The 12,892-nt window shown below is 37.8% G+C and overlaps 1 protein-coding gene across 1 annotated transcript in view; it reads left to right on the forward strand.

Moving 5' to 3' along the window:
• The first annotated feature begins 5,373 nt into the window (after window positions 1–5,373).
• LOC149798610 (uncharacterized) overlaps window positions 5,374–12,892 on the forward strand; it is a 141,670-nt gene continuing 134,151 nt past the window's right edge. Inside the window, exon 1 of the mRNA XM_089957272.1 lies at window positions 5,374–5,837. Within this exon, the coding sequence (XP_089813398.1) occupies window positions 5,827–5,837 (11 nt within the window). The 5' untranslated portion in view covers window positions 5,374–5,826. The remainder of the gene's footprint in view (window positions 5,838–12,892) is intronic.

The raw sequence follows: 12,892 nt of genomic DNA on the forward strand, positions 1-12,892 counted from the left end.
CACAGTTGAGTCATCCACCCTTGTGTCTTCCATGATGTTTAGGACGGACATTCTCATGTATGTCAGGTCCAAGTGGACTGTTGTTGATAGGACATATACTAGTCAATGGATGAGGAGAGTTTACATAGAAAGACAAGGATGTCTCAAGAGGGTACTTGTGTATGGACCGGTAGTTAGAAGGAGTTTAAGAAGAAGAAGAAGAAGATGTGACAGATGCCATCTATGTTAATATTAATATTAACATAAACCCAAAGGCCCTTTTCAGGGCCAGCCATATTTCTCGAAAAGAGATAGCCTTTCCATTGCCTACCCCTTTTCTAAATTTAAATTTAAATTTAAATTTAAAAAAAAAAAATTTCAATTCCCCTTGTCCCTAGACAAACCCAAACTCTATTCCCATGTTAATTTCCCTTGTCCCTAGACAGACCCAAACTCTATGTTAAATTCCCATTGTCCCTAGAGTGACCCACGATTTTTCTCCATGTTAAATTTCCATTGTCCCTAGAGTGTCCCAGGGGTCTTTTTAATGCTAAGTCCCATTGTCCCTAGGGTATCCCACTTAACTACTCCTGCCCCTTATATTTAGACCGGTTTGACAATTCATTTCATTAACTGACTAGCCCTATCCCCACCCTATACACCCACATAGTAACCATCTTCATCAGCCCTAACACCCAACTGCTAGTTTCAAATATTGAAACAGGTGGGGAAGTGGGAGAGGATGTAGAAAACGGTTTACCGTCTAAGTTGGGGTGTGTACCGCGAAACGCGGGCTGATGCTGCACCTGCACCCATCACCCACCACGGCACCGTGGGTGGATCGATAAGCAATGCAGTGGAGTAACAGACAGAAAAGTAGGTCATTTCCCAATACTCATTTACAAAACAGCTGGTCGCGTCACCACTGGACGCCCCTCTTGGTATGACTGGGTGGGGAATTACGTGCGGAGGTCGCATACGGTTTAACACCCATATAGGTGTTTGTACCGCCTAGCGCGGGCGGATGCTGCACCTGTACCTATCACCCACTAAAGCGCCCTGGGTAGTCTGGATGTATGACCCGCTAAGCAATGCAATATGTGACTGGTAGCCATTTTGCCCTCAAGACTTATACTAACAATCTCTATCTGCTCTCTCTTCCCACTTAAGACATGATGGATTATTTAAATATAAGAATCAAAACTTGCCTATAGCCATCAGGTCCCGCTGAAGAATGCGGCAACGATTTGACCAATGACATGTTATATTTAACGTAAGAACCTAAAAATTAGACCTATAAGGTGTACAAGCCATCAGGACCACAATGTGGCACCCAGAATTACATAATTAGGAAGTATGATCCCACAATTTAGAATTATAAGGTGGCTAAAACCCAGCCATCAGCCCCCCCCCCCACAGCACAAGGCGGAAAAACTTACGATTAGAGTATGAACCCCAAAAATATTAACTGACTAAATACATTCCCCTAAAATAGATTATGAAGATCCATCATGTCACCTCTATCCTAAAAACAGCACAAAAAAGGATTTTCCAAATTACAAATACGGCAAGACGACACAATTTAACATTCGGAAAATGGTGAACAAAAAACGATCCCGTAGGTAAGGCTCATCCCTTCTGCTCAGTCCTATATACCCTTGATACTGCCAGACATGAACTATATAAGTGAATGCGTGTGGGCCATTCCCACTCACCTCGCGCCCTGTAAGAAATCAATGTCTTGAAAATCGGACTAATCAAATAGCGCTTTTCAAGTGCTCGAATGTGTTGGGGTACGCTGCTCCATACTGCCCCCCTCGAAAAAATCAATCAGCCCAAAACGAGGCATTAAGCAATCGTGGATGCCTTTATGGGCGAATACGACTATAATTCAAACGACCGACCGACCAGTCCGACCATCCATTGTTGACTCATCCTCCTATGAAGACGTGTACAAGACTAGCTGTACTTAACGAAGCCTACGTGCACTTGCACTGTGTAAGGCAAAGTCTGATAACCAAGCATGAAGAGGTAGATAATATCAGGATGCTGAAAGTGGTCGAAGACCTAATAGGAAAGGTCTTCAGAGAGGAGATCAAGAAAGAGCAAGCAGAGTGGACGGAGAAGTACAGACTTCAGAAGCAGAGAGAACAGTCAGAACATCAGGAACAACAGCAACAACAGGAACCAGACATTAGATTTGTCGACTGCCTTGTTGATGCGAAAGATTTCTCCTTCTCTTTCCGAAGAAGCAGACCTTATCCTGTGGGAAAGCCTTTCGCCAGACATGGACGCAATCTTAGACGATAAAAGATTGCCATAGCTCCCCGTGCACAAAAACAGCCCTTATCAGGGCTACCCCAATACTTTAGAAAAGAGATGCTAATTAATTGCCAATTGTATGTTGGTAAGTTAAAAAAATAGAAGTGTGTCTATAATCACTTCGTTGCTTTGTTTTATGTAAAATAATAGAAGTGTGTCTATGCATACTTCGTTTCCGTGGCTTGTCAAAATATAGTCCGTGTGTTTTTGTTTATAGTTAGCATTTTGTAGGTAATATGTTAATGTTTCTTTTAGGTCCGCGCGTTCCATATTTTTTGGGGTGATGATATGGGTCTTGTACTTTTTGGTATCATGGGATGTTTTACTTCACGTCCGTGCTTGACAAATATATAGGTAGCACTCGTCAGTCCAAGTAATCAATCAATCAAGTCTGGATACCCGCCGTTGATTCGTCAACAGTGAAACAATGATCATCATAATCACAAACTCTTGGAATAACAAATGCATCTGGAGTATGCCAGGTGCCTCCTGGACGAACTGGCTATGGGGGCCATAGAAAGAAATGCGAGAATAGAAGAGGAGAAGGAGGAGAGGAAAAAGAAGAAAGAAAAGGAAGAAAGGATCCTATATCACCTCATGCTGATACATTTGTGTGAGGTGAAGCCTGAGGCCACTCAAGCTGCCTCCGCACTCCCAACAGGTACATTCAATTTGGACAATGACTGGAGCCGGCGTTGTGTGTGGGTTTCGGCCTGGGAGGTGTCACCATGCACCAGGTGCATCTGGAGTTGACAAAAAAAAGCCCTTCTCAGGGCTAACCAAATCTCTAGAAAAGAGACTATTCAAGTTGCCAATTGTGTGTGTGTGTGTGTGTGTGTGTGTGTGTGTGTGCTTGTGTGTGGATGCGGTTCGCGTATGTTTGTGTGTGTGTGTATGTGTGTTTTTGTGTGTTCGCGTACGCTTGTGTGGATAGTATTCTTTCTCCTTCCTGTGTGTGGATAGTAAATATTTTTTTAATAGTATATTTTGGGGTTTGTATGAGTTAGCGTAAGTTTGTGTGAATAGTAGATATTGTGGTTTTTGCACTTCCCTGTGTGGACACTAGATAATCTCTGAAGTGAGTGTAAGGAATGTTTTCCTTTACGTCCGTGCTTGACAAATATAAAGTCAAGTGTCCGTCATTCGCGCCATTGTACGGGATAACCAAAGAAGAAGGTGGCTTGTAAAACAATCGACAAAAGGAAGACGTCACAGGAAGAGGTGGACAAATTGGGTATGATAGAAGAGATGTTGGTAAAACTGGATGAGGATCACTATTCTTACAGTCCCCAATGAATCATGATGGAAATAAACAATTTGGGAAAGTCTAAGGACAAAAGAAGGAAGTTATGAAAAAAGAAAAAGAGGAGAAGGAGGATGAAGAGGATAGAAGAAGAATGAGAGCATGGAACGAAAACATAGAGAAAGAAGACGAATATGAGAAGAGGAAGAAAGAGGAGGAAAAGAATGAGAAACAGGAGGAGGAAAAGAATGAGAAGAAGAAGGCAAAAAGTGTAGGGCAGAAAATAAGAAGCTGGTGGGAGAAAAGAAGAAAGTAGAAGAAGAAAACCAAGGGCCATTTTAAGGGTCACTCATATGCTTCGAATATATTTGTTTTCTTTCCTTAAACAATTTGTTTAGTCGGTTTTATAGTTATTTGTGTGATAAATTGATGTTCATCAGTCTATGTCTGTATGTTGTAAGTGTTATATATGTCTATGTCCCTCCAGTCCCGTTCCCGCCAAGCGTTCTAGGTTTCTTCCGCTGTTTGGTCCGATTGAGGTCAGTCCCTTTCTACATTGTTACCAATCTTCAGTACCGTGACGTCACCTAACCTGCTCCTTTCTTATTGTCCCTGTACAACAACCCCACTTTCCCTTGTCCGTATACAGTCCCAACATTTCTCATGTTAAAAAACTTTGTCAGTAAACGTTCCCACGACCTTTTCGACTGGGATTTTCATTATCCATACGGTATCCCCATATACTACTGACAATGCATATAGGCGTTACGTATCAAAAAGAAACTACGATGTGTAGGTCCTTTACTAACGAGGGTATAATTTTATTATCCATGTTGCCGCTATCAGATTAATCATAAACTCTGGTTTTGCGCCGCGTAATATGGAATGTTGTCATCTTGACCCAATTTTACTTGACAGAAGTGCTTCCCGTGTCATAGTATAACACTCACCTTACGGCAAGAGACTATTACAACAAAAACTGTAAGAAAAATGACATAACGTAATCCTTCACAAAAGCAGTAGGAACAAATATTTAACTATTATAATTGTAGAGTAAATTCGATAAAAGAATCATTACATTTAAACAAATTGCAGAATTAAATTTAGGGATGTATCGTTTTAATAAATTTTGTTAAGATAATTTATAATTTCAAACATTCTTATGAATTGTATATGACAGTATCAGCTATATTAAAATTCATTTTCTGGTTCCATGCTATTAAACCTAAATGGGCTTTTCGGTAAAGAAGCATATTTCAATCACTACCTGGAAATTATTGTAGTACTTTCGCCATTTGTCGACGGGAAAGACGATTTATTAAATTGGCTTTACATTAATTACCTTCCTGTTTATATTTTGGCAAGTTTTGTTAATTGTGTTATCTTTGTATTTCAGTCAAGAAGAAAAAGATTTGATTTGTAACATATCATTCCTCATTCCCTTTAACCCGATCAAAGTGAGAAAAAAATCATGGATTCTCTTCTTTATTTAGTTTATCCCCACCAAAATATAGCAGATCATGTTGTGAGCTGTTCAAAATTGTTGGTATTATTTTAAAACTGAATGTTTGGCATATCATATATACTTCAATTTGTGACTGACCTTTCCCACGAATCTTGATACTTATTCGTAGATCACGTTCTCACAACGTGCTTCGGTCATAAGCAGCGATAAACAACGTAAAGTATTGACACAAGGTTCCAACTTATGGTACTTAGTGTCTGTCCCGACATATTGTCTGATGAAAATACTATCCCATACTTCGAACATTTTAAAGTTAACATATTTATGACAAGACTGGCTGAGCAAACACCATGATTGATTCTTTCCCGACATATTGTCTGATGAAAATACTATCCCATACTTCGAACATTTTAAAGTTAACATATTTATGACAAGACTGGCTGAGCAAACACCATGATTGATTCTTTCTCCATACATAAGTTCCGACCAAAGCACGTGCCAATGCCCAGATGAGTTCCATCAACTTGTAAAGGAAGATATATAGACTGTTACGGGTAGAAAAACAGACATGTACTTTTGATGCTTCAAGCACGTATTACTTTCTTTTTACCATCATGCATGTGGTGTAAGAGGAACCAGTACCTGTCAATTTTCTGCCTGTATTTAGCAAGATAAGCTGTTTGCGATATCTTTTAAATACGGTTGTTATATGATTTAAAATAGTGGTCATATTGTCACGTGATCCTGATGCTCTTATTTAAAACACAGACCTATAAACCTTCATCAGAATCAGGCAAGTCAAGGATTACAATACGGCATGGGTTTCCGGTAAGATAATACTATATAATTGTTTGTTTATTTTTTTAAAATTGTCATTATATGATGGGGATATTTGTATTTTGAACTTGACCTTGTCCAACATTAATCTAATTTTGTAGATGACCTGAATCATCGATTTTTTTTATAGATTCTGTAAACACCTAATACATAGCTAATATTTTCTCTATGAGTATGGGTTTAATATTAGGATTATTATCAATAGAAGTAAACATTTATTTAAGTATCTATCTAGGTCATTGGAAATCCCCTATAAATACACCTGACCTATCTGATGTATTCCACATTTTATGTTATAGTTTTATTAACAGATTCCTAATTTTAACTAAAATGTTCTCTTCTAAATATTTGGAACCTTCAAGAATTAAATTTTCCATTTAGTAATAGCTTTTGTTTTAGAAAATGCTAATTGTGACCTGAAGTCAGGTAGAGTAATATATAATCTTTTTACTGAAAATTAATTATGCTTGCTTGAAAATATGAGCAGAATCAGTTGCATCATTGTTGTTTCCAGTATTTCATATCGTCTAGAATTTATTTATTCAAATTATTGAATTCAAATGATTATTCTCTGGAAATACAAAGTGTTAACAAAAATAGCATTCTTGGAAATAGAGAATTGGATTCATAGTGAAAATCAAGCAAGGATATATTCATGTACTGTATTGTTGTGTTTCAACAAGAGACTGTTCGCACATCACTACTGCAAAGACCACCAGAGGCACACCAACATCTCCAGCCTTGGATTTATTGTGGAATACCACTAATGTTTATTTAGATCTTTAAATATTAGGGCATGTCTTTAAAAAATTCTAGGATTCCTTGGGATATGTTTCGTAATACCGTAAGTTCTTTTTTTCATTTTTCATTTTGTGTGTGATCGAGAGAGAGAGAGAGAGAGAGAGAGAGAGAGAGAGAGAGAGATACTAATATAAATTAGACATCAGAACAGAAAGCGTTATAATTGTATTCTACATGAGAATGATTAATATTAACTAACATAATTTAAAGTTATAAATACGATGCAAATAGCATTATCATCCAGGTTAGAACATTTAAATTCGTACTCTATAAAGATTCGAATCCAGGTTCACACCAGCCATTGCCTTGCATGTAAGCACTGACTCCTATAATATCACGAACATAACACATCAGCAAAAAGTGATGCTTTAGTGTCGTTGGTATAAACATCCGTGCGTATCATGTATATATATTGTAATACAGTTAGAGTATGCGCATTTGGTTATAGCGACCCGTTTTAAGGAATTCTTAGATTTGTGTGATTACTTGTGTGATTATTGGAATTCGGCGCAATGGAAATATCCTTATCCCGAAATAATTAGCTTACAACTGAAGATGTATGGAAGTCTTTGGAATGTTGGGTTAAAACTTACGACTTATAGCGACAATCGCGCCAGGGTTTGACAACCGCTCGGTCAAGTAAAGACTCCTGACTTGTAACTATATATATTTCTGACGTTCTTATGAAATTTTGAAATACGCCCACTCCAACCTGGATTATGAATATGCGTTTGTTGATGACATCTTCAAGTACTTTATATATGTCAAATGTTATTGGTATTTATCTCTAATGTTATTGGTATTTATCTCTAATTTAATCCCTTTTTTCATCCACGTTTGTCTTTCCGCTTTAGGAACAAATAAAGGTATGAGATAGCCGGAGCACCCATTTGCTTTTGCTGATTGCTTTTGTCATTAACTAGTAAGAGCTACGTTTTATAAGAAGTTTCTTTTTTCTTCAGAGAATCTTGTTCTTGTAACAAAAGTTTGAATGTTGGTCTAGACTATCTTCTCGTTGCCACATTTTGTGAACGTAACTATTTCTTTTCACGGTAATAGCACTATAATAAATCCATCCCCCTATCTATCTGGATCCATGTTATTTTTGCTGATAATCCATTGAAAAGAGATGTTCAGTCTTGATATGCAACAAAGAGGACTGTTCGCATGAACATAAAATTTGCATGTATATAAGATTTGCATATATATAAGATTTGCATGTACATAATGTATGATCCTCTTGAAGAAATAATAATAATAATAATAATAATAATAATCTCCTTATTCTGATTATTATTATTATTATTATTATTATTATTAAGGTGAAGCCTCTATTTACCAAAAGTCCTGATATAAGTCCTCTAGTCTCCTGGACTCCAAATATTTACTTTTTAAAATCAAATAAAAGATTATTCGGTATTCTAAAAACGGAGACATTTTGTCAGTAACCGGACTTGACTCAAAACGTGGCCAGGTAGTTGCCTTATTCCAGTTATGAGTTTGACCAATAGTCATGAAATAGATGTGTCATTATTGCAAAAGAAATACATGATGGACGGACACCTGAACACAGTGACGTCACTAGGGTTGGTGTCACCTAGTGCGGTAACTCATGGTGTCACCCCCATGGATTTCATTCCTCCACAAAAATTTAATTTTTTTTATTGACAATCATGTGCGGTAACTCATAGTGTCCCCCCCCCCAATGGACCTCCTTCCTGCACAAAAAATCGAAAATATTATATACAGTCATGTGCGGTAACTCATGGTGTTACCCCCCAAGGACCTCCTTCATGCATAAAAATTCAAAAATTTTATAGTCATTCATTTTGGTGTCAATCCCCTCTGATTGTGTCACCCGGTGCAGTCCTCAACCCCCGCACCCCCCTAGTGATGCCACTGCCCGAACAGTTTAGAACCAGTGTGAACGAAAGGTTAATCAACAACCTTTACTTATGTAAACTGTTTTAATTGTTTGTTGTTGTTGTTGTTGTAGGGTTTAACGCCATTTTTCAGCACGCGAAACATGGCGGCCAGTATTAACGGTGGAGGAAGAACCCGGGAAAACTCCGGAAAGAACCACCGACCCACGAGAAGCTACTGGCAAGCTGTCTCACATGCCCACATTAGCCGAATACAAGACTCGAACCCACGCAGACAGAGGTGAGATGGCAGTGATCCGTAACGGAGAGCGCTTTAGACCACTCGGCCACTCGGGGCCCCCTTTAATTGCTTGTAATAAGGTGCCAGTGGCTGTGCCAAGCACAGGAAACTAAGCTTATCTGCTGATATATGAGCATGTCCTTAATATATCTAAATAATTCTCTGTCTACTTGAAAGAAGGCTTCGGGTCCAAACCGTTGACATATTTGTGCAACAACGTTCTCTCATATTTACTGGCTATGAATGTCTTACCAAATTATGTAAATTACGTCAAATTAAAAATGCACCTTTTGAAGCGAACTTTTTGTTAACATCTACAATGAAGAACAATCATTATATTTCTAAACAGTGAAGTAATCCATGATGAATTTAAACATTTTTGTGTAAATAAAGGGACAAATTTGATTGGTTCTCATTTTGAGTGAAATTTGAAAGCCCCAATAAACCATGTAGCCCTTTATAAAAGAAACGAAGGATTTCGGTATTGTTTGGCTTCGCTATATTCTTCTGCTTTATCATCATCATCGTCATCATCATCAGCTTAATCGCAACTTTCACAGGTATTTCTAGCTGAGCGTTCTGTTTCGTATCAGACACTGTTTGGTGGCCCTAGATCTCAGGGACTTAACGCAGTACTTTTGCTGCTCTGAGAAGTGCCGATTTGGCTTTAGTGATAGTATTATGATTAAGAAAGTTGACATTGTCCTGGTATTTATGCTGTCTCATAACAAGTAGGATATACTCAGAATTACCCCCCGCCTCGGTTGATACAATCTATGAATGCATCATTTTTATTTTTCTTGTCCACTGTATGCGATGTGAGAGTCCATTTGTACAGGTATGCATAAAATCCAAATCATGTTCCTCTCTTCGTCAGACATTACTATCTGAGCCTCTGTTGCATCCTGTTGTTGGCCTGGATATTGAAATCCCACAAAATGTCGGCATTGCTATTCTCTGCCCCATCTTATGCTTCGAGATCGTACCCCTTGTATGCGCCTTCAAGCCAATAAATCTTACACACCTGTCTGTATATTTGAAGGTTGCACGTTGGTGACCGCGAGTACCTGTTCATGCACTGTTTTTTGTCAATACTTCTGTTTCTTTCGTTAGGTCTTCCAGCTGGACGTTTCTTGATGTCCCATCATCGATTTGTTATATTGCCCTCACATTCTGTCCACGTATCGCGTACTCTCTTCATCCCGATAATCTCTCTTTGCATTTCCCATGCAGGCAATCACTATTTTGTGGTTCTGTTTTAACGGCTGCTTCCGGAATCACTCACTCATCCCTCAAGATGGCACCTTCGGCTTCCATGAGAGAACGCCATCACTGATTTTTGGGACCAGCTGATTACGCCTTTTCCTTCATAGCTTTTGTGATACCTTCCCAGCTCCTCTTTGTCTTATTTAAGCAGTCCTCATTTATGGAACCAGTTCTCCTGAATTTTGCCTTCAGAAGGTACGGCCTAATTAAATCAGTTGTTCGATGCACCATACCATCAATGATCAGTAGCTTTCTTTTCTTACTATCCATGTCTTCTAATTTATATTTGTGTAGTCGATGATACCAGCCGTTTACATGATGGAGACTGCCCCTGTATTGATCGTGGCAACGGAGTTACCTCCCTTTAGTTCGTTCTTTACCTTGCAATGATATTCTTTACTGACTACGCTTTAACTCATTATCTGTTCCAGATCTCTGCCTCAAGAACCGGTGCACATTTTGTATTCGTCATTCTTGACTAATAGTATTTATATCTGGTTGTCGGGAAACTGTATGTCTTCTGTCTTTGCTGATTTAGCATGACTAAGAACCATGCGCTTGTCAATTTCAAATTTCTTGCAAAACAATTCATCAAAAGCAACTGTGTGTTCACCAATGACCGGGAAGTCGTAGAAAAGTAATAAAAATGCCGAGACCGTCATATAGTTTACAGTGGCACTCAGAGCGTTGGTCAAACTTATCTTTATCATTTTATATCGAGTCAGTCAATTCTATGCTGAATTTGTCAAGCATATAAAACTGACAATTACAACAGGCGACATCTTAAATATAATTTACAACACTGTTATACCAGGATAATGTGTGCACAGATCGAGTGACACGGTTACAGTAAACATTTTAGTAACGTCTTAGGTTTAATAGTACCAGAGTCAAAATAACTTTTACTTAACGGATGACTATAATCCAATAACAAATCTGCTGAAATGTTTTTGTTTTTTCCCCATTGCAATCGGGGTTGAAAGTTAAATTGCATATTCTAGTTTTTAATATTGCCACACAGAAACACGACTATATTTTTAAGTGCCTTGGCAAACGGAGTAAAGTGCCTTGCCCATGTACTCACCATGGTAACTGATTCGATAGTAGGATTTGAACTCGAACCCTTGCAATTGAACCTGAAAAGCTAGCCACAGCCAACTTGGCTGCAGTTAATCTACGGGTATCAGATCTTAACACTGTCTTAATGCGCATGATAATAGCGCCCTGAACGGGTTAGTCTAATGTCTATACACCGCACATCGTTCCAGGTGCTCTCTCTCTCTCTCTCTCTCTCTCTCTCTCTCTCTCTCTCTCTATATATATATATATATATATATATATATATATATATATATATATATATATATATATATATATATATATATATCATGGCCGTTTATCTCATGTGAGATCAAATTTATAACCAAAGAATCGTCAACAATACGACGGTAGGCTAAGCCACATACATTCGAGGTGGGGGTGCGGCCCTCACAAATCTGAGTTAATGTTGTAAACTTGAAAATTGAAAGAAATACAATTAAAATTAAAATTAAACAACTTTGGCAACTACAATTCTACAATTGCTTAAATTAGTTCCAAAATTTCTCTACCGCTACACGTATTCATTTATAAAGGCTTGTTGCCTCCAGGCCAAAATGGCAGTAATGGTTAGGTTCAGACTGGTATTGTTTATCTGTGCAACTCGTGCATGTGAATAGCACGTTCAGATAAGATGGATTGAAGGTCGTGCTTTATCTTTACTGCCATTATCTTCAAATAAAGAAACAAATACGCATATCGACAACCAGAGAAGCACTAATTTACCTGATACAAGCACAGTTATAAATGTTTATCAATGTTTATAAAATTATAAAAGTCGTGTAATATCATTCTTAAATTTATTAACTTTCAGAAACCAAATTCTAAAACTTTACAAGCAGTCAGTGTCAGTCCTACACTACAGTCATTTTCGGTTTTAAATCAAATTTAATGATTTTAAATCAGTTTCGAAAACCGATATTAATATAATTAATTTACAATTATAACTGTTCTTCACAACCAGTTACTGAAGTTCAGATGCCAGTTTATCAATATCTGGGCACAAAGCTGTCGTGCCCAAAGTCATAAGCACAGCTACGTTACTGTCAGTGAGTCTGGAACGTTGCTTGTTTTTTTATAATTGTCATTGCGGAAAATGACTGCTCCCATCTATAAATCGAACCAAAACGACAAAAATATCTCTGTGCGAATGAACGCAAGTGTTTAAGTTGTTCGACAGGCAATAGTCACCAGAATGACATCATATGATCAGCTGAGGGTGAAGCAGGCAGCTCCAGGAATTTGCATCTCAGTGCAGAATTGCATTTCAAATCAGTTACTTCGTGCTGAAGGTTTTGTTGTAATTGGCAGATCTTGGCATCCTGAAATACGAACGGATTTATAATCTAGAAGGTTATTGTCCATTAGGTAATGTTGTTAATTTTGAAAATGCTAATTGTGACCTGAGGTCAAGTATAGAACTATCTAATGTTGCAACTCTGATGACTTGGTCATTCGTACTTTACGTTTTAGAAGAATCAAGTTGTATGTTGTATCAAGTATTTTTCTTTTTTAAATTTCAAGCTGGTCTATCTTTTCTTCATATTATTAAATTCAAGTGATTATTCTTTCTGGAAATACAAAATTTCTCTGATAAAATTCTTGGATATAGATAGTTACTGGAATTCGTATTCAAACCTGGAAATATATTACTGCGATTCAACAAAGGACTGTTGACACATTAATGCTCTTTTAGCTATCACACATATTGTCATCGC

This window comes from Sinohyriopsis cumingii, chromosome 5 (assembly GCF_028554795.1).
Source record: "Sinohyriopsis cumingii isolate HCF-2022 chromosome 5, ASM2855479v2, whole genome shotgun sequence".
NCBI classification, from domain to species: Eukaryota; Metazoa; Mollusca; class Bivalvia; order Unionida; family Unionidae; genus Sinohyriopsis; species Sinohyriopsis cumingii.